This window comes from Colletotrichum siamense (genome assembly GCF_013390195.1).
Source record: "Colletotrichum siamense strain Cg363 chromosome Unknown KSG_Cg363_contig06, whole genome shotgun sequence".
Lineage (NCBI taxonomy): Eukaryota > Fungi > Ascomycota > Sordariomycetes > Glomerellales > Glomerellaceae > Colletotrichum > Colletotrichum siamense.
The window spans coordinates 3,555,676-3,576,993 of NW_023501019.1; the positions used below are offsets into that span (position 1 = coordinate 3,555,676).

The window sequence follows — 21,318 nt, forward strand, 5'->3', positions numbered from 1 at the left end:
GTCTCTGGCTTCTTATGTAGCATATTAAGATCCATCTTTCTTAGTGTCCGAAACGCTCTCAAATATTGCTTCTGGGCATGCGCCAAGGGCCTGTCGGAGCCGAGGTGCCACACTCAACCGTACTGCCCCGCACTAGTGCGGAAAAGGGACGGCGCCGCGGACTGCCGGCCGTCTGCCAAGGACTTACTGGGCCCGAGACGCGTCTCTTAAATTTCTCTGAAGGTTTTGTCATCAGTTTTTGCGCCATCCGGGTGCAAACTGCCTAATAAGTGTTCCGCTCGTCGGCAGTGTCATCCGATCTCATCATCGGGTTGAAAACTCCAGCATAGACCGGGTACCCGCGGACGATTGCCGAAGACTCGCTCGTCACTCGCCACAGGATGATGCCAGCGATGCCAGCTTCTGTTCTAATCATCGATTAGTGAACGGTCAGTAGAGCCTAGGTCAGCAAATGGGGTCTAGATTCCCGAGGCCGGTGGGCTTCACCTTATTCGTGAGCCACCTGGCTGTCAGATCACACACTGCCACTAGCCCCGGATGGATCGAGTTCTTCGATTTGAATCCTGGGACTGTCAAGCAACATTGACTCAGCCTTGAATGAAGGGGCTGATCTTCGAGCCGGCCTGGAGTTAAGTTGATTGTGTCAAGTTCGTGGTCAGCTGCCTCTGGAGCGATCATACCCCCGCCAAGCCTGTTAACAGGTCGCCGAGCTGAACTGCCTGACTCTGTATTCCATCCAGGCCGGCCTTGAAGCGTCACGTCATGCGCTCGTACGAGTGATTAGCAGTATAATTGAGTTTAGGTTAGCCTTAACAGGCCCGCTGCGTTGGTTGACAGCGTCTACCTAAGCCGCTACGCGATGAAGCGATGTGGGTGTAGATCCCTGTTAGCGGGCCTCAGTAGCAAAGCGCGCCGAGACTGCCGTCGATAGCACAGCACAGCACGGCGAATCCCCAAAATTAGCAGCGTGGCAGGAGGTCCGGCGCATCGAATAGATGAATCTCATTCAGACGAGTAGTTCGTGAAGTCCGCCTCGACCGAGGGCTTCGTATATATCATGGACTGGGCTTTCAAGCGCTTTGTGGCCCCAGGTTTGGGCAACACTCGGCATACGTTCCTTTCGTTTCTTTTACGCGAACCCACTTTCGTTAGTCGAACATGAAGTTCGACATCCGACACTCTTTACTGCTCAGTTTGGGCCTGCTGTCTTTCACAGCAGTAGCAGCTGATGTCCCACAGGAGCCCTACGTCAATGATGCTCCACTCGTGAGACGGCAAGGCCCACAGAGGAACGGCACTAGTTCAGTTGTGCCTTTGTCAAGCCGTCGTCCATCAGTGATACCTTCATCGAGCCGCCGTCCTTCGGTCATACCCTCATCTAGCCGTCGTGCTTCAGTTCAGCCCTCGCCTAGCCGCGCTCCTTCAGTTTTACCCTCGTCTAGTCTCCGCCCTTCTCTTCCTCCTTCAACCAACATCCCTTCTGGAACACCGACACCAAGCCAACCTCCTTCAGCGCCCCCCACGATCTCACCATCAGTCACCGAGCCTCCCGTCTCATCAGCAGCACCGACGTCGACGGCCCCCCCAGCCACAACAACAGTAAGCAATGGCGACACCATCGTTGTCCCGGTGGGTGTAACAGTAGTTGGAGGCGTCGGAGGTGGGTTCTTCACCGTCGCCGGCTCATCGGCAGGCCCAGTTGCCGTAGCTGCCGGCGCAAGCACGGTAGCCGGCTCTTCGCAGGGTGACAGCCCGGACGACCCGGAGAACAAGCCGCCTAGCTCCGCGCCCGAGGCCCCCTCCGCACCACCTAGTTCTGCACCACCTAGTTCCGCGCCGCCTAGCTCCGCTCCGCCCAGCTCCACCTCTGAGGCACCCACAAGTACATCGAGCGCTCTACCAAGCGAGACCCCCAAGGCATGCATCGTCTTCTGCAAAGACGGAGCCACGACCCAGGAAAAGACTAGCTTTATAACGCTGCTTGATACGGTGCTCGGTAAGGGCAACTACCGCAAGACGGAGGACACGGTGGTGTTGTTCGCGGCCGCCAACATTACGGCGTCACAGAACTCAACTCTCATCAAGGATCCCACGGTACGTCAGAGTGCTCCTCTCAACGACACCGTTCACCTTTTATTGAAAGTTCGTAACTAATTACCTTCTTAGGTTGCGGGTGTTGAGCTCGACCAGCTATATGACACCGACGACAGGCCGGGCTCGCTCGTCCCGAACAGCAAGCGTGCCGAAGATGTTGACGAAAAGTGGTTCATGGAGTCGCTGGACAGGCGTGGCGAGATCAAGAAGCGTGCCGTGGTCAAGCAAGACAAGGCCCCCGTCGAACTCATCATGTTCTCGCAGCCTCCCTTGGTCGACATCAAAGCACTCACGAGCTATTCCTACGACGACAGTGCAGGAGCCGGCATTACTGTCTACGTACTAGATAGTGGATACTACACTAAGAACAGTGTGAGCAGGCATGCCCTCCGCTATGAACATCTCAGAACTAATGAGGTTTGTGTAATAGGAGTACACTGGAATGGCCGTAAAGCCACGATGGATCTTTGCAGGCACCCAAGCGGAGAAATCCGTTGAGGAGGACCGTGACTCCGATGGCCATGGCAGCTGCGCTGGCTCAAAGGTCAACGGGCCAAAATATGGTGTTGCTAAGAAGGCGGAGCTTGTCATTGTAAAAGCCGGTGACACGTCTGGTGATACCCTTGATGGCCTCGATCAGATTCTCAGGGATGTGAGAGATAAGAAGTTGCAAAACAAAGCAGTTGTCAACTTCTCACGTAACAGTAAGTCTCTCGCTCGATCTGAGGAGGGAGAGGATGAACCCAGGTACTGCGCGGGCACATACTGACAAGACTGCCACCTTTAGTTGACAATCCCAACTCATTCAACAAGAAGATGCTTCAGCACTACGTCAATGAGCTGATTAAAGAAGACGTCGTCTTCATCACTGCGGCGGGCAATGACAACTCAGACGATGTTGCGGTAAGTCCTCCGTTCAAACATCTCCGTGGTTATGTACTGACGGTATGGATGTCACAGGCCGGCAAGGCAAAGGCAAAGGATGTCGATGCCTGGCCATCCATGATGGCTGCCGATGGTGTGCCAATCATTAACGTTGGCGCCACTGACAACACCGGCAAAAACGCATCGTTCTCCCAAGGAGGGCCATTGGTTCATGTTATGGCACCGGGCGAACAGATTCAGTGCGCCGCCAACTCATTCTTCTCAAACACCCAGAAGCAAGATGGCACCTCTTTTGGTTAGTCTCCTTGCTCAACAGCACCCTTGATGTTCTTCGGGTTGCTGACATTATTCCAATAGCGGCGCCGTCTGTTGCCGGTCTGGCGGCCTACCTGTTGGCTTTGGGAGAGTACCCTCAGTTGTACCAGTCGGGCAAGGTCGCAGCGAACATGAAGGATCTTCTCATAGCCATGGCATACCAACGTGTGCCAGACGGTGGCCAGGTCGTGTTCAACGGCCAAGGAGCTGTCTGCGCCAGGCCCAATAGTGCGAAGTTCAGAAGACAAGACCTCAGTGGGGAGGCCTGCTCAGTCGTCGCATCCACGACAACAATTCCTCCCCCCGTCTCCACGACGGCTCCTCCGCCGCCTCCGCCTCCGGCTACTACCAGCGAGCCACCTGCTACGACTTCTGCGCCACCGCCGCCTCCGCCTGCTCCAAAGACCTTATATTCGCTAGACGAGAGTATCGGCGGCGGCACCAAGTCCTGCTTCCCGACATCAGGGTTTACCACCTCGGCTGGAACGACGTACGGCTTCTCTTTCGACGTGGATGCCAATCTATTGGTAAGCATTGAGACTGGCGCTACAGATGAGGGCTACCACCAGTCGATGGGGTCTTGGACGGGCACATTCTACGCCGACTCTGGATCATCCCTCTCAATTTGCGGACAAAGCTCTGGCGGCGCCTTGCCGTTGAAGTTTACCATCACCGAAGCACCGTCAGAGGCCGTGAAGGCACCGGCTGGAAAAGAGGTGTTGAAGATGGACGAGAATCTAACCGCCGGTGCAACCTCATGCTTCCCGACTACGGGCCTCAACATCCAGCAGGGTAACTACGGATTTTCTTACACCACATCCGACGGAGTCGTGATTCAAATCGGCGATGACAGCTCTGGGCCTAAATACTTTTCCGGAAACAAGGCATCGGGCGCGGGTCTGATGTACATCGACTTTTCAGGAGGCAGCATTTCTGTTTGCGCAACGAACAACGGCGGTGGACCGGCAGCTCTTTCTTTGAGTATGACGCAGTGATTGGCAACCAATCCAGGTAACCTGGGTTGGTCAGCGTGAAAAAATAGATGCAGTTTGTTTGATGGAAGCTAATTTAATCGATCAAACGTTTTAGATATCACGATGTCAGATACCAATAAATTTCTTCAGGTCTTGGATATTCGAATGTGCAATTGCCAAAAGAGTGGGATCACCTATGAGTGTAACTGATTCTCAAACATCATCGACCAGTATCGTGGACAGCAGTTGATTCCCCACCTGCGACGGCTGCAGAAGTTAAACACAGCGGATATCTGCCTCTGGGACCTTGGCGAAACAGTCCAATCACACGCCCTCAGTAAGCCTTCCCGTTGTGCCGTCCCAAGCGGACTACATATCTTGCTCCAATCATTTCGTTATCTCATTACGTTACCCCTCCCTCATGCATGAGTGAATTACTACCAAAGCTTTCGGGAACGTCACTTGTTTTCTTCTACTCTCATAAAACATGAAATCAGCAGAGCCCGCACCTGTCGTACCGATTGAGTTTCGCGGCCTAGCCCTCATATCATGGACCCTCTGTCGCTCTCGCTGACGATTATTGGCCTAGTACCAGTCATTGCAAATACCATCCAACTGATTCAAACATTTTATGCTGACGCCATCAACGCAAAGACCGTCATTCAGCAGTTGGTGGAAGAGCTCGCAGCTTTGCGAGGCAATCTGTTGTCATTACAGGCGCTTCTTGAAAGCCCCGCGATCAAGGCAAAGGGGATCAAATTTGACCAGTCTTCTGTCCTTGTATCTTGCTCCACGGCATGTAAGACCAAGCTGCAGTCTCTATGTGAGACCCCCGACCTATTTGCACGAAGCAGGACAAGACAGTTGGTATGGTCCCTGGCACAAAAGAAATGCAACGAGTCACTTCAGACCCTTCGGCATTTTGCTTTCTGGATACAGCTTGGTCTATCGGTTGAAGGCTGTCACCTCTTGTCTCGCAATTTTACAGAGCTTTCAGAAACACTGGAACAGCATTGCCGCCAACTCCTTTCGATTCAAGATGGTATCCAGGTCCTGCAGACGAAAATCGATACTCAAGTCATGATGATTGAGGACTCTCATCAAAGCCAAGAGCGCCGCGAAATCCTCAACTGGGTGTCCAGTTTTGACCATGAAAAGAGACACTTGGAGGCAAAAGATCCCCGCGTGGAGAATACTGGTAACTGGATTATCGAGGACTCCTCTTTTGAAAGATGGAGAGACAATCCATCATCCACCAATGTGATTTGGTGTCATGGGTTACCTGGTTCAGGGAAAACGGTCCTGGCGTGAGTAAAATCTAATAGAAAGTAACACCGTATTTCTTCACTGACCTTCGCAAAAGATCAGTAGTGATAGATTATCTGATGTCCTTGTCGACGTCAGATATATCTACGTCGTATTTCTACTTGAAGTACACTGACCAAGGGACGCAGACTTTGTCCACGATTCTAACATCAGTTTTAAGACAAACGCTATGTGGGCCTGCTGAAATTCCAAGATCAGTCATGGAGCTGTTTCACAGTCGCCAAAGGGGTTCCCACACCATAGGCCCCGCAGATGCTGTCAGAATGCTGCTCGATGTGGCAAAAGGCCATCGATCACTGTACATTGTGCTCGATGCTTTGGATGAATGCGATCAAGGTCAACGACGAAAGCTCTTACAGGCCGTGCGCCAGCTGGCTGAGTGTCAGTCAATCAAGCTCCTCATAACCAGTCGAAGGCACATACCGGATATCGAGGCATCTTTGGGAACCTATCCACAGATCTCAATTCAGGCCCACAATACCGATCTCAAGCTATATATGCAGCACTTAATTTCCGACAAGGACGAGTATGAAATCATCGATGAGGATTTTGCCAACCGCATCATTGATCAGATCATCACGAGGGCCAATGGAACGTAAGCTAATCGCCCCCGCCCATGTCTTCGTCCGATATTGATAAGTCATTGAAGCTTTCTACCTGTAGTGTTACAGCTAGGAACCATTCTCCGAAAGAACACCAGAGGACATATGGAAGATGCTTTAGGATCAGTTTCAGATGATCTTGCAAAAGTATTCGAGGAAACTATAGCGCGTATCGATCTCCTTCCTGAAGACCAATGTCACCTCGCCAAGCGAGCTCTTGCCTGGCTGGTCCACGCCAAAGCGGACCTAACATCTATGGAGTTGGTGGACGCTCTGTCTGTTTCGGAATCTATAAAAATGGGATACACGTCATGGAGCACCAGATATCGACCGGTACCAAAGATGATCATTAACTGCTGCCAAGGCCTGGCCATCATCGCGCCAGCCACAGAACGCCTCAGTCTTGCTCACTACACGGTCCAGGAATACTTTGAGAAGCATGCTGACAGGCTGTTTCCTGGAGCAAGAGAGGATATCGCTACGACGTGTTTGTCGTATCTCCTGTATGAGGACTTCGAATCAGGGCCATGCAGCGCCGATGACGAAGTTTACAGAAGAGTGACCCAGTATCCCTTTGTGCGTTACGCGGCAAGTCACTGGGGAAAGCACGTCGCAGAGACCGAAAAAAGCTATGCAGTTGCCCGACTACTCTCAAGGTTTCTGCAGCAACGAACGTCAACTGCCGCCGCTTATCAAGTCAGGGGATATGTCCAATTGTATAAATATGACTATTGGGCGCCTGATGAGTGTATGAATGTGACACCGTTGCACATCGCCAGTCGATGTGGACTAAAGGCAACGCTTGAGGGTCTGCTCCAAACTGACTGCATCAAGAATATCAATCTTGGTACCGCGCGAGTAAAGTCAACACCCGTCATACTTGCTGCCTCTGGGGCTGACTCGGAAACTCTGAGCCTCTTGTTGGGCAGTGGCGCCAATCCTTTCATCAGAAACGGGTATGGCGATGCTTTAGATTGTGCCTGTGAGGCGGGAGAGTCACAGAACGTCCGACTGTTGGTTCAATTCGGCATGATTCCCAACACATACCCGGAAGAGGAACGGCGGCCAGCCATTCTTTGTACTATGGATCACGATCGTCTTGATACCTTTCAAACTCTAGTGGAACTTGCTGCAGATCCAGTCAACCCCAGAACGAATTCAGTTTCAGTATCAGACCCAGATCTGCTGCAGTTTCTGTTCATTCATGCCGTCGAATTTGGTGCATATGGCATCGTCAACTGGCTGTTAGGGAACAAACGAAAGTTTCACCGTCTAAAATGGCTCATGCGGAGCCATTATCACTATCCGCCTGATATCGACTACCAGTTCAATTTGGACTCCGCAACTATGGGCGGTCCTGCTTTGCATCTGGCGATTCTTAATGAGGACATCGAGATGGTTCGCCTTCTAGTTTCCTGGGGCGCAAACACGCACGCCAGAGATGCAGGCGGTATAACGGCCCTGACATACGCAGCCGAGTCGGGTATCAGCGCATTAGCCGACATAGTTGGCTCAGATCTTCAGGGCCTTGACACAGACAGCGAATAAACGTCCAACCGGCGGTGAAGATACGATTAGCGCCGGTTCAGACAAATACTTCCTCAAAAGATTAGCATCAGTCTTGCAGAATATTATTTCTTACAGGACTGCTTAGTTAAGATAGTGTGAAAAACAGACTTCCATACATTAGTATAATGATAGCAACGCACTTTTTCATAATTCCTTTTGTGAATGTGGTTTGTGAAACGTCCCCAAGAGCTTCTAACCGAAATACTCATATACAACATGCCTTCGCAAGGGAGACTAGAAATACCTGCAGCAGTCGTGTTCACAAGACACAAAGCTACAGATCCAGGTAACATATGATTCATTACAAGCCTCAGAAACACCTTTATAATGACGTGACCTTTTCACTCCTACTATAGTACATTTGTTCAAACTTAAGTTGCAGCTCATCTCATGCCTCGTACATGCGTATTTTCTACCCACTATACTCGTGCCTATGTTGCGCTTCTTAGTTTAGTCGATGAGGTACGTATTAGAACACAAACATTACTAGCTTGTAAGATCAAAGGTGACGTCGCCCAAGATCAACAATAGTTTCTGATAGCAGATCCATTGTGTTGGCTCTCCATGAATCTGCCTGCAGCGATAGCCCATTCGTGGCACTGAAGACTAAGTTTTGAGGATTTGTGTCAGAGTAAACAGGCCACTCAACCTTCACGGCTGAAACTTGATATTTGTGTCAGTACAGCTTGTCTATATCTGGCACAGAAACATTCATCATGCGGAAGTACTTACGTTGGTGATGATTTGGCGATTTTGTGACCGCGAACGAAATTCACATCCGGCTCATGATGGTAGCCAACTCTTGAAAGCTTTCTTTGGCCTCTGGTGTGCTTGGGAACGGACTAGGCTCCCACCCAATCCCATCTTTGTTTCCAAATACAAAAGCAATTTCCTGGGCATGAGTCGCGCCTTTGACTTGCGCATCAAGGTTCGCTGTTGCAGTGTCAAAGAAGTAGCTGTAGCTTGTGACGTTCTGGTCTGACCACATCTGGTTGGCATATCGTCGGCCTGCACCGAGCAGAAAGTCACCCATCCAAAGTGTTGCTGCGCCGTATTGGGAGCCGTACTCTGGGCCTGGATTGGCAAGGACGGTACCCAGACCCGCCTCTGACGGATGGCTCGACTCGTTTTGGTAAGTTCCCAGCCATTCCTGCAAAACCGCATCGGGGACGACGTGTTGACCAGCTGACTGCTTCATGAACTGGATGAAATCTTCGCTAGTATCCAAAGGGCCTGATGCATTGGCATTTAAAAACGAGGTGCCCTCATTTCGGTTGACACCAATGAGAAGTGGAACTTTGACGAACCTGCCAGTCCTTAATAGCCGAGAGTTGCGGTCAGGCAGGATCTCCCCATCTATGGTGAAGTAAGGCTGAACTTGAATGCTGGCGGCGTTGAGTATAGCTGCGGGAACGTCTCGCAAGCAAAGCAGAGGCTTGGTAGAGTTCCCGCAGTTAGTCAAACTGAGTATCTTCTGAAAGTCCTCCTCCCTCTTAGCATTATCAGGCAAAGAGTAAACGGAGAAGGGACCGCCGCTTTGGGCAATCGCTGCATGGAAAAGCCGATCGCCACGGCCACCGTACGCAAGAAGATGGAAACCAATGGATCCCGCGCCCGCTGACTCGCCCATCAAGGTCACCTTGCCTGGGTCCCCTCCGAAAGCCGCGACGTTGTCTTGTAAATACTGCAGTGCCTGGCGCTGGTCATGCAAAAGTACGTTGGTAATGCCATCCCTTTCTGCCAGTGATCCAGGGAGGAGCCCAAACACCCCTAGTCGGTAATTGAAACTGGCGAAGATGATCGGAGAGCCCATGCTTTTGGACTGTTGAACCAGGAATGATCCGTTGTACCTCGGGTCGCTAGCGCTACCCTCTGCCCAGGCACCACCGTGAATCCAGACCAAAACCGGCAGCTTAGTGTTGGGCCCTAGCCCTGCAGGCCTGATGATATTCAAGAAGAGACAATCCTCACTCATCTTCGACGTTGATGGCTGACTGAAACCCTCCAACCCGAGAGAATTTCCATAGCAGCTCGCGCCGTACTCGTCTGCACCTCGGGATCCTTCCCAGCCATCGGATGGCAAGGCTCGCTGGAACCGCAGGTCTCCCTCTGGCGCTTTCGCGTACGGGATGTCCAGGAAAAAGTCTTGGTCGTAATGACTATTGTAACGACCGGCCAATGATCCGTTGCGCACTTTGACATGGGCCTGATCGGAAAGTGGATGACAGGACGCCGGTAGGATAGCACCAGTTGCTAGGACGCTTACGATGAGCGTGCTGAGAAAAGCAATCATTTTGGAACAAAGGGAAGAAAATAAGTGGCGCGGCTAATGATGATACAGAACTTCTAGAACATACCTCTAGGTTGCCAGCTCAAGCTTTTATCGAAACCCTCTCCTATCCTAACATTGCGGTTTTGGTGTCATGACCTCGCTAAAGCTCTTGGCATCAAGTAAACAGAGGAATCAGCGTACGGATCAACCAATTCCAGGCATCGAAGCATCCACTTCTGCAGCAATGGAGATATCGGCACTGCAAGATCTCCAAATGGAACGCCACTCGGACACCGAGAGGACTGCCGCTTCCGCCCCTTAGCCGGGAGTTACGAGCAGTGCATATCCATAATGTCACTCGCACCCTAGTTGCGTCTGTTATTCTACTGGATTGCTTTAATTAAGCAATGGAAATCGGGAACATAACGATCCAACCAGCGAGCCCGGCTGAGGAAGTGTAAGGATCTGCGGGGCGGAGTTGTAGCCGGACACCGATGAGGATCCACCCCGGCTTTACGGATGCTAAGCGTAGCGGGCATTCTAGGCTTGCGCCATACGTTGAAATCAAGTCTGGATTGATGATGAAAGATGACAAACTGTTTTGTGATATCTACGCCAGGTCCAGCGGAATCATGAAGCAATACAGGTAACTCGACCTGAATGATCGCTGTTGTGTCACTACAACAATACAGCTAGCTTGACGTCAGGCGTTTGTTGAGCAGGGTTGACGCATTTTCCTGATCCCTGTTCTAGCATGGTTCTTCATTGTGGCAAGGTATCGGTCATCACCAGTTCTTGTATCTAGACGATATTATCTATGCGTGCACAGGCACCAGTCACAAGACTGGACCGTTGCATTCGGCTTGCAAACTGCGATGACAATTAAGGCTCGCCGTTGCTTCAAATGGGTCTGAAGATGTATCCCGCGCAACCAAATCTGGCCTCAATCTACGTACAATCATCACACTTGAGAAGGCGCCGTTAAAGAAGATAAAGCTTGAAGCGGGGCCTGTGAGCAGAAAGCCTCGTTCTTCCGAGTACCAACAAATTCAAGCAGACGGAAAACCTCTACACATAAGGATACACCGAAAACGAGTTGTTCTTTGAAATAGAAGAGGCCCCTTGAGACTGACCTAGTAAGGGGACGAAGTCTGTAGACGGCACGGCCTGACTCGCTCAACCCACTACAGAAGCAATGGGACAAGAAAACCGAGAGAAAAGAACGGGTATTCCCCAGATTATAGTTTCTCGGTAACCATTAAACCTACGTAATTAGCAATATGTGTGCCTTCAACCAACTGGCTTGATCTCCTATGCGGCGACGACAATTCGGGGAAGGAGACTCGAATGTCCGTCCAGCCCGCAGAGTGCCCAGACCACGCAAAAGCCTTGAGCTGTACATGAACTTCTATGGCTTGCGCAATGGGTATAAAGGTTGCTTGATTCCACTGCACCACGCTATTTCTTTTCTCCTCATCATCTAGAACTCAGCCAGCTTATCTTCTGTTCGCAATCTTAGTACTTTTCGTCGCCGACATCATGAAGTTCCTCTACTTTACCGCGCTCATCTTTTCCAGCCTCGCTCTGGCCGCGCCCAATGCCGATATGGAGAAGCGTCAAGGACTCGTAAGACGTTCTTGAAAGTCGAGAACAAGTTGGTTGTATTGAGTAAGCTAACATTTCTAGTGCGATTCCTGTGCTCAAGCCTGCTTGAGAGCTGGTGATAAGCCGACTTACGAAGAGTGCACCCGTGTTCCGGGCTGCGAATTCGTTTGCAACCCTTAAACTGGCACAGACACGTCATGAGTGTCAGATATGGCTCGGAATGAAAAAGAAGACGAGAGGAAGGAAAGCAGACGGTATTGATGGATTATTGCCTGGGAGGTTAGATACTTACATTGTGGTTCGCCAATTTGGGACAATAGGGACAAGGAGACTGGAAAGTAGGATTACTCTCGATTACGTCCCAGACCCGGATCGGGCTTTTCAATTGAAAATTGAAGCTTTTCTGTCACTGGATCTTGTAATTTGAATTCATTCATTCAAAACTAATTGCGAGCGCCATAATATTTGGTTTGTTAGCCTTCTCGGCACTCAGGGGCGTCCATATTGCCCGCGGAACGCGTGGGGGCGGATTGTTCGGAGGCGGTACTTCGCGAGTCGTATATCATTTCCAACTCCCCCTTTTCGCACATCAAGATTGTAAACCATTAGTTTTCACCTCTTGGGCTTTTCATAGTCGTCTTTTGAAGTGTAGACATGCTACTACTATACTGGCTTGCCTCGCTAGCGCTGCCCATCGTTGTCGCTGTAGCCGAGGCCAACCACGACGGACAAGATGTCTATATCGTGGAGTTCATGGATCGGGTAAGCCGCCAAAATCTAGATGCTATGTCTCATCCGGCTGAACAACACTTAGATACCACCAACGGACCCGATCTTGGCCCTTGAACAGGGCTTAGCCGGCAGAGGGTTGTCTTGTAACCTTGCACCTCGACACATGTTCACTACTTCGCTGTTCTCGGGTGCCTCGTTTACAACTGACTGTGTTCACAACGTTTATACCTCAGAGGCCTCTGTTTTAAGTGCCCTCCGTGCACTCGATATCGTGCAGAACGCTTGGCCAGCTGCATGGGATACGACGAAGGCTCGACATCAGAGACCAGCGGGCTCCCTATCCAAAGGTTCATTCCAGCAGCCTCTTCGAACCCTCAAACGACAGTCATCAGATAACGGCACAGCTCCAGCAGTCTCGCACGATAATGACGTCCTCACCACTCACAAAGATACGGGAGTCGACAAGCTTCATGCCGAAGGCATCGTCGGCTCAGGGGTACGCATCGCGGTTATCGACACGGGATTCGACCTCAAGGCGCCGGGCCTGGCCAAAACCCGCGTTGCGTACAACTACAACTCTGCTGAGGATGCCTTCGACTTTGAAGGTGACAATTGCCTTGACTTCCTCCATGGCACGCATGTCCTGGGCATCATTGCTGCCGACAGCGACGAGCGCCGATTTGGGGTTGTTGGCGTGGCTCCGAACGCAACGGTCGACCTCCATGGCCTCGATTCTTGCGACGGAACGCGACTTGGGAGTTTGGATGATTTGATGGCAGCTGTCATTTCGGCGGATGAGAGAGGAGTGGATATGATGATGATAGGGTTCAACATCAAGCTTGCTTTTCAGGAAGGTAATGCCACCCGATTTGGCCACAGGTTCCATTCTTGATGGCATATGCTAATACTTGATAGAACCGGTCGCCAGTCTGGTCAGCCGCGTAGTACGCAATGGCACCGCTGTAACGGTGGCGTCTTCGAACGATGGCCCCGGCCTCTTCACGGGAGCCTCACCCGCCAGTGGCGAGGGAGTAGCCGCGATTGGATCAACTGACAACTCGGCCACTCCGTACTACACATGGGGTGCAAATTGGACATCTGGTAGTGACCAAGGTGTCTTGCGCTTCGCCCCTTCTTTCCCATCCAACTTTGCCGCCAACAACAACCTCACTCTCTGGATGCCCGCTGACCCCGAGAGCTTCCCCGATGGATGCAACCCCGCCCCCGGCAACTTTGTCCCGCCGGCTGACCCCGCGAACACGGCGATGCTGATCGACGAAGACCACTGCTGGCTTGACCCCAAGAATGCTTCAACACGCCTCGCCATCAGTCTGGGCGTGCCTTACGTCGTGAGGTATCAGTCCGCAAGCACCACGGTGGCGGACGGCATGCAGTGGGTTCCCAACTTTGCAGAGTTCTCCAGGCGGTACCAGGGCATTGCCAGAATCTCAAACGAGGATGGACAGTTTCTGAAGTCCCAGCTTGCCAAGGGCAGCGTTCACCTATCCTTCCCGAGCGACGTCTCGCAGGCTCAGGAGGATGTCACCTACCGGATCAACGACATCTCCGGAGGCCTGGTCTCCAGCTTCTCCAGTTGGGGTCCGACACCAGAAGGCCGGAGCTATCCCTCATTCGTGGCACCTGGCGAGAACATTCTGAGTACGTTCTTGCCCAAGTACGGAGGCCTTGCGGTAATCGGGGGCACGAGTATGTCCAACCCGTTTGCCGTTGGGGTCTTCGCATTGGTCAAGGAGAAGCATCCCGACTACGACCCCAAACAGATTCTTTCAGTAGTGACGACAACTGCAAAGCCTGTCAAGTTCATCGATGGGAACAGAAAGTCGTTTGACTATCTGGCTCCGGTATTCAGCCAGGGGGGCGGGTTAGTTGATGCGTGGGGTGCGGCCCACGCCGTTTCGCTGGTCAATGTGTCTAGCCTGGACTTTAACGACACCCTTCATCGGCCCTCCTCTCTTGCATTCACTCTCGATAATACCGGAACCGAGACATTGTCTTATTCCCTGTCGCACTTAGGCGCAGCCTCAGGGTACATCCTCGCTCAAGCCGATCCGTACTCACTCACGGAAGCAGAGGGGCATCCCGTTTATGCCGAAGTTGACATCACCCCCTCGTTTATTGAAATCCCACCAAGAAGCGAGGCCGCAGTCTCGGTCTCCATCAAAGCTAGCCCAGCTCTGCCAGATGCAGCAAAGCGAGGCACCTTCTTCGGAGGGTACATCCACATCCAGTCATCCGCCGCTGCAGGAACAAACCTCACAATTCCATACACCGGCTTCGGCACGCCGCTCGTCAATCTTCCTATGATCAACCCCAACGCATCGTATCTTGTCAGTGTCGATCCCGCTACTAACGTCGACAACCGCGTGGAACCCGGCACAACGTTCGAGTGCTTCTACAACGGCAGCATCCCGAAGCCAGACTGGCCCGCCAGCTGCACGCCCGGTTTTCCAGGATTCAGAAAGACGTTCGTCACGCAGAGCCGGAACTATTCGTACGATTTAGTGGATGCGGCCACGGGTGATGCTATCCTCCCGAGGACATTTGTGGGTACCGCGGAGAGGTACACGGAGCCTTCGGCATGGTGGGTCTGGGACGGGTCGGAGGAGGATCGGAAGTATATCCCTCCCGGCCGATACTTCTGGCGCGTCCGGGCGCTGAGATTGAGCGGGGATGCTGGTGATCAGAAGCACTGGGATGTGTGGGAGTCTGGGAACTGGACGTTGGGTTACGCTCCGGATAGCATCGGGCTGCCGATGGCTTCGCTTTGAGAGCACCAGTGAGATACCTTACCCTCCTCGTTAGCGTGACGGTGTCGGCTGACCCTTAAAAGATATCAACACACAACCTCAGTCTGGTTTTCATATTTGGGTGTGGCTGCGAGAAGATTTTCAAAGTGTTTCAAAGGCTGTATTGAAGTACATATATGGGACAAGGCCAGATCCGGGACCATCAGCAGCTTATCATGCATGCCATTCCCTCACAATTGTGCGTCAAGCAACGGTTCCCTCGCGTCAGGTGATGTTCGCTTTGATCTAGCATCCGCAGAAGCAGCGCTGGTCACTATTTTACGACGTGGTTAGTATCGTCTTTCACCAGGCCGGTGCAGCAAATAGCTTGTATCGCTCTTGGCCAGATTAGGGTTTTTATTCCGACTTACCCAAAGGCAGAGAGGCCGCAGAAAGGGTTAGTGCAAGGAGCCGTGCAGAAGCTCCTGCAGTCGTTGGGGCTGCTGCATGTGGGCGCGACATTGCTCTGAGGCTCAGGGGCCGGGGCAGCAAGAGCCAGGGCGGCAAGCGAGAGGACGGAGATCAGAGAGAACTGCATCTTGAAGGGTGTCTTGTTGAGGTATGTAAAGATGGCTATTAAACGATTGTATAGTTGAGTCTTGCTGATTGATAGTTGTAGAAGTTCTGTTGAATTATGATGCCACCTTGCCTCGGCATGTTGCAATCCTTTTATACTAACTTGTAGACGCCTTGTCTTCGCGCCAGACATGAGTCCATAGCCATGGTCTTGGGTTCGGTACATGAGACGATCTCAATTTGATTAAGGTAATTACGATGATTTATTTTTCCATCTTGGCATTTCTGCGCAGCTCCCACCGGCAGGAACTTAGTTGCGATGACTCGTGCCCGTGGGGTCGATGCGAAGTTGACGCCCGCGGGTGTCTTCCATAGTGGCAGCATCTCCTAAATGGAGAACTCCTCGCCTACAGACGCGACGTTTAGAGACAGAATGCAGTGTAGAACTGTGCACAGGCGTCCTTCTATTGGACCTCTGGCTGCATACAGACGCCTAGCTCCCGAGGTGGGGGGAGTTACAAAGCTGAATCAGTCGTCCGACGTACTCCGCCGGCCAGTTTTTGGGGTTCCTAGCGGACTACTCCGTGCAAATCGGTTCTTCCAAGGTCAGGATTGACCGCTGACTTAGACATAATAGGGGAGCTCGTAACCAGGGAATCCAAGATGTAATCACATCATCCGAACGGGGCCGTGTTTACATCGATCAATACCTGAACTCTAATCAAATTAAGGCCTTGTGAAAGGTACGACATTTCCTTGAACCGGGAGACATTCTGCTGCTTAGAGTCTGAAACAGCTTCGTAGGGCCAAGATTGAATTTCTGCCTGGTCTCGATTGCGCCCAGATACTACAGGGCTGAGCCAGGATGTGGGGCATCACAGCGTCACGATTGGCTCAGAGCGGAAAGAAAACACCGAGGCTTTTGTCCCCGAAAGGTTTTGAAGACTCAATAACTGAGGGAACCTTCTAGTTGGAACCGATAGTTCACATTAGGTTTCTCGTAGTACGCAAATGCTCCTAGCCTTAATATCTCCACGTCTCGCGACGTTGTATTCTCCCTAGTCTTTCCCAACACAGCCTTCAACTAGTAGTGCGACTAGTTCCAAATCCCAGTCTAGCAGGGTACTCCATTGCAGCATTGTCCAACGTCGTCATCAGTGCACCAATAGCCGTTGCAGCAGGTGCCGTCGCAGTGACAGCGGGCCTCAATCTGATCAAGCAGAGTCAGTTGATTCCGACAAAATCATGGCGCTGGCTCCTTGCGCGGGTTCAACTTACAAAACCTCTGGCTAGGTTGCGGTCTCCGGTCGTTGCCGTGGAGTTGGCGGTGGCAATACCAGCTACGAGAAAAGAAAAAATGGTAGTAATTCTCATTTTGCCTGTGCGATGAATACTCTGTCTTGATTTTGGTTGTTCGAAATGGTATTAAGGTGGTGCATTTGCTGAACGAGACTCAGCCCTTCTTATAGCTGAACTCTGCATCGTGTGTCACCAAGTTTAAATGGTGGTCATCCTTCCTTCGGTCGATTTTGTCACCGCAATACGAATGCCTGCTTTAATCCTGTCATCCTCCTTCAACGTGGGCAATACCTAAGCAGCAAGACACAAGGATTGACGTGAATCCTTCGTGGTACAATATCTGCATAGCACGCCGATATAAGTTGGCTTCACCTTGGCCCTTCCTTCCGACTAACGGGCCAGATCAATATCTGGAAGGTGACTGTTCTTGCCGAAAGGCGAAGGATTCACCAGACATCCTACGTGGGCCGCTAGTCTAACGGAATGTCAGAAATCATATGTTTCGATGGCCTTCCTCTTTTGGACCTACGAAGTATCATAATCACGGTAAGATAAGACAAAATACCCCAGACACCTTGTCCTGATGCTGACCGGCGTGATCGCCAAGTCGACTACCTAGCGTGATGAATTCAAAGCCCTGGGCTCAAACGCCCGCGCCAAGAACCCTCTCTCTCCTCCACGACAAGCTTGCTCAAGCTGGACATATCTTTCAATGTCATCGGCATATTCTAGTCTCCTAATCGATGACTTACACATATCCCGAATGTTTCACTAGAGAAAATTGTCAGATATCAGTCATCCGCTCACGAGAACGGCTCTGTTGCAGCGGCGCATGACCACAACTGAGGATGGATCAGAAAGAAGAACAATCTCGTAAAAGTGGTCGACTACAAGATTCCCAGACCTTTTTCTGTCTCATCCACTGATGACGTTCATGACTTTCAGCTATACCTTTTCGACCTCGCTGACGCCGACGTCGGCTTCTTTCTTGGCAAGGCCACTGCCCCCGGGAGTAATACCCAACTCCTGTCTGATTGCCTCCATACGGCGCATGTCTTCCTCTCCTTGGTTGCCACCAAACAGTTTGTCCATCTCCTCGATGCGGACGCCCTTGGTTTCCGGGACGAAGAAGTATACCCAGACGATCAGAAGAATGCAAAAAGCTGTGCATAGGGTTTAGCTCATGATAGAGACCAGAGCGGGTGCTTCATGACTTACCAAGGAAGAAGTAGAAGGTGCCAAAGGTGATTGCCTCAAGCATTCTTGGGGTAATCAGCGCCACAATGAACTAGAATTTCGACGTCAGATCTCAATCTCTGTCGTCTTAGTTAAGGGAACTTACGTTGCTCAACCAGTTCGTTCCTATGGCCAGGCCCACTGCTTGGGACCGGACGCCAGGAGGGAAAATCTCGGATGGCACAATCCAGTTGACGCACCCAATACTAAATGCAAAGTTGGCGATGTAAGTCCAGACGAAGACCGCGGCAGCCCAACCAGCTGACTTGTTGCTCGCCCAAGAATCCTTGTAGACCGCGTACAGCGTGCCAACAATTAGTTGGGACACACCCATACCGATGCCCCCAATGATCAATACCTTCTTACGGCCCCATCTATCCATGAACATGATGGCTGGGATCGTGGAGAAGAAGTTGATCACGCCCACGACGCCTGTCGCAAGCAGATCAACGGAGTTACCTGACAGTCCAATGTTCTTGAAGATCTTCGGGGCGTAGTAGATGATGGCGTTGATTCCAGTAAATTGTTGGATTATCTGGAGCAGCGCAGCAATAAGCAAGCGACGGTTGAGATGCCGCACGACGAATAGAGACTTGTATCGCTGGATGGTGAGCTTTAAGCGGGAAGTGACGCCTGGGTACATCGCCTTCGTGGTTTCGCGATCGAATTGAGCGGCTGCCATGATCTCAAGGAGTTCAAGTCTGAGACGAGGGTCGTCGGAGGGCACACGGCGGACGCGGATTAGAGTTGCTAAGGCTTCTTCCTCGCGATCTGTATAGACATCATTAGCTGTTTCCATTAACAGCGACAGCCACACAGTACTGACCCTTCATTAACAGCCAGCGTGGGGTGTAGGGAAGGAAGAATGTGCCCACTGCTAGCACTAGTGAAGGAACACATTGGAGGGCCAGGGGTAGGCGCCACGCTACGGGAGACTGGCTGTCTCCAGTTCCGCCAATATGCTGGGTTCCGTCTGCTTTACGTTAGCTTGGTAGGACGTCTGGTTGATCCCATACGTACAATCCAGCCAGAAGGCAATCATGATGCCCACGGTGATACCAAGTTGCTGAAGAGCAACAAGACTGCCGCGAAGGTTGGGAGGGGCTAGTTCACTCAGGTACAGCGGAACCACCATCGAAAGCTGACCGATAGACAAGCCGGCAATGAAGCGGCCGACAAAGATCATGGGAACATTGATGGCTGCAGCTTGTATGATCGAACCGATGAGGAATATGACGTTCGCTAGGAGAATGGTCCATCGTCTGGAAAGAGCATCGGCAATCGGGCCGTTGACCAAGGCTCCGACCATTGCTCCGAGGGTCAAGACAGCCACCATCCATCCTTGAAGAGTGGCGTCGTTTGCTAAGGTTGGAAATTGTTTGCCCTTTTTGTTTGTTAGGCTGGATACTTGTGACTTGGGGAAGATCAGGACGTACGAAGTTATTCATGACCAGGACACCACTGATAACGCCTTGATCATACCTAGAACCATCATGAGCTTGTTGTATAGATCTTGAAAACGTACAAGCTTACCCGAACAAGACGCCCCCAATACTAGCAAAGCATGCTAGAAAGAAGATGTATGGCTGTCGAAAGAGCCCCTTGTAGCCTGGAATGATTAAGAATGTTGTCTTGTCGAGGTCGGAGGCAGTTGACATACCGGCTTCGCCATATGAAACCTCCATGTTTAGTGATTCGCAACTAATGCGCGTCTCGTGGAAGAGTAAAGGTTGGTAGCATATGCAAAAGACGGTGGAAGGACCTGAAGGTATGGGATGAAGTCGAGTCGTCGGATGGTTCCAATCATCTGATCAAGATCTTCTGCAGAGACCTGGGCACATCCTCACATAATAAAGAAGTCCGCATCGGAGAATTCGTTCCATAAACCACCCCACAATGTGCAACCACACTCTGGAGTCCCGATATTGGCCGGGGAAACTGGGGAAAGTGGAGGTTGGCGTTGCCGTGGACCTGGAACCTAGCGTCGGGCGACTGTGCTCCGAGGACCTGGGGAAGTTGACGATGCCCTCGGTAGTAGAGTTCGTCCCATGATCTGTCGGTCCTGCCCACTCCGATATGCTAGGCCCTATATTACCCCAGTCGCGTGACTTGTCTCATATCGAATCATCATCCTGCTGTGGCCTGACGGGAAGAGGGAAGCGCGTCATTGCAAGCGTGATGTGACATTACTATTTTGTTGACAACCGCATCAGCAAACAATCTTGGGGGTTTCTAGTATGTTGTTCTGACTTCTTAGAGCTCATTGAATGGCCTTTCCAGGTTCACCTTGCGGGGGGGAGGGGGCTGGTAGCCCGGTGATAGGTGCCATGCGATGGGCATTTTGACGTTCGCCAACATCTGCCGGCCATGTTGGCCCCTGCGTCGGAAACCCGATCTCGGCCGAACCGTCAAGAATTCGGATCCTGGCTTGAGACAAAGGCGGCACCTTTCCAAGGACGCTTCCACGAGCTTCAGACATTCCGCCGTTATGCACAATACGAGAGCTTTTGGGGTCGTAAGCTGGAGGACACTAAAGTATTCTGTACGATTGATGGGAGTAAATAGCTCTGCCAGTGTGAAAAGCATTTTCAGCGGATCTTTTCAGAGCCCTTTCAAGGCGAAATTAGGTTTACATTTTCCATGGCCAACATAATCTTTTAGGTACATAAACCCATACTTACGGAACTGGAGGATGTCTGGGCCTGCCAGATGGAACCAGGCAAAGGGCTACAGCAGGCCGTTTCTGTGTTCGCAGAGGGCAGGAAGTTGTAGCTTAGCGCCTGCAAGATTACACTCAACTACGGAAATACAGACAAGAATTTCGTGAAGCCTTAAGGCCCTGCCAAGTAAAGGAACATATTCAAACAGAAGCTTTGATCTGCACACGGCGGAAACAGTACACGCCGGACTGTCTCCGCCACTTTTGAATGATGCTAGTGGGGCAAGGCCGCCGGACGGGGGACGGAAGGCCGGACACACGGAGGCCCATAATAGGCCGGGCGCACTGCCGTTGCACCTCCAGACAAATCTCCCGGGATTTGGTTGCGAAATGCTTGAATCGTCCATGACTTAGTGAAATTCGCTTT

The 21,318-nt window shown here is 51.6% G+C and overlaps 5 protein-coding genes across 5 annotated transcripts; 3 read left to right on the forward strand and 2 right to left on the reverse strand.

Moving 5' to 3' along the window:
• Positions 1 to 1,158: 1,158 nt before the first annotated feature.
• SUB2-2 (Subtilisin-like protease 2) lies at positions 1,159 to 4,289 on the forward strand (the record flags this gene model as incomplete). Its single annotated transcript, XM_036641767.1, has 8 exons — positions 1,159 to 1,266; positions 1,443 to 1,599; positions 1,646 to 2,094; positions 2,167 to 2,466; positions 2,525 to 2,798; positions 2,882 to 2,997; positions 3,055 to 3,274; positions 3,337 to 4,289. The coding sequence occupies 8 exons, from the start codon at positions 1,159 to 1,161 to the stop codon at positions 4,287 to 4,289; spliced, it is 2,577 nt and encodes an 858-aa protein (XP_036493052.1).
• A 4,248-nt stretch (positions 4,290 to 8,537) lies between these two features.
• On the reverse strand, positions 8,538 to 10,058 carry LIP1-8 (Lipase 1; the record flags this gene model as incomplete). The annotated part of the gene is made up of 1 exon (XM_036641768.1): positions 8,538 to 10,058. One exon carries the CDS (start codon positions 10,056 to 10,058, stop codon positions 8,538 to 8,540), a length of 1,521 nt encoding a protein of 506 aa, XP_036493051.1.
• A 1,518-nt stretch (positions 10,059 to 11,576) lies between these two features.
• Positions 11,577 to 11,822, forward strand: CGCS363_v009920 (uncharacterized protein; the record flags this gene model as incomplete). The annotated part of the gene is made up of 2 exons (XM_036641769.1): positions 11,577 to 11,663; positions 11,724 to 11,822. The coding sequence occupies 2 exons, from the start codon at positions 11,577 to 11,579 to the stop codon at positions 11,820 to 11,822; spliced, it is 186 nt and encodes a 61-aa protein (XP_036493022.1).
• A 474-nt stretch (positions 11,823 to 12,296) lies between these two features.
• Positions 12,297 to 15,163, forward strand: vpr-0 (Minor extracellular protease vpr; the record flags this gene model as incomplete). The annotated part of the gene is made up of 3 exons (XM_036641770.1): positions 12,297 to 12,404; positions 12,457 to 13,228; positions 13,290 to 15,163. The coding sequence occupies 3 exons, from the start codon at positions 12,297 to 12,299 to the stop codon at positions 15,161 to 15,163; spliced, it is 2,754 nt and encodes a 917-aa protein (XP_036493483.1).
• Positions 15,164 to 17,941: 2,778 nt separating this feature from the next.
• On the reverse strand, positions 17,942 to 19,917 carry ecdD-4 (Major facilitator-type transporter ecdD; the record flags this gene model as incomplete). The annotated part of the gene is made up of 7 exons (XM_036641771.1): positions 17,942 to 18,159; positions 18,215 to 18,284; positions 18,339 to 19,003; positions 19,059 to 19,205; positions 19,253 to 19,616; positions 19,669 to 19,714; positions 19,766 to 19,917. 7 exons carry the CDS (start codon positions 19,915 to 19,917, stop codon positions 17,942 to 17,944), a joined length of 1,662 nt encoding a protein of 553 aa, XP_036493408.1.
• Positions 19,918 to 21,318: the final 1,401 nt, after the last annotated feature.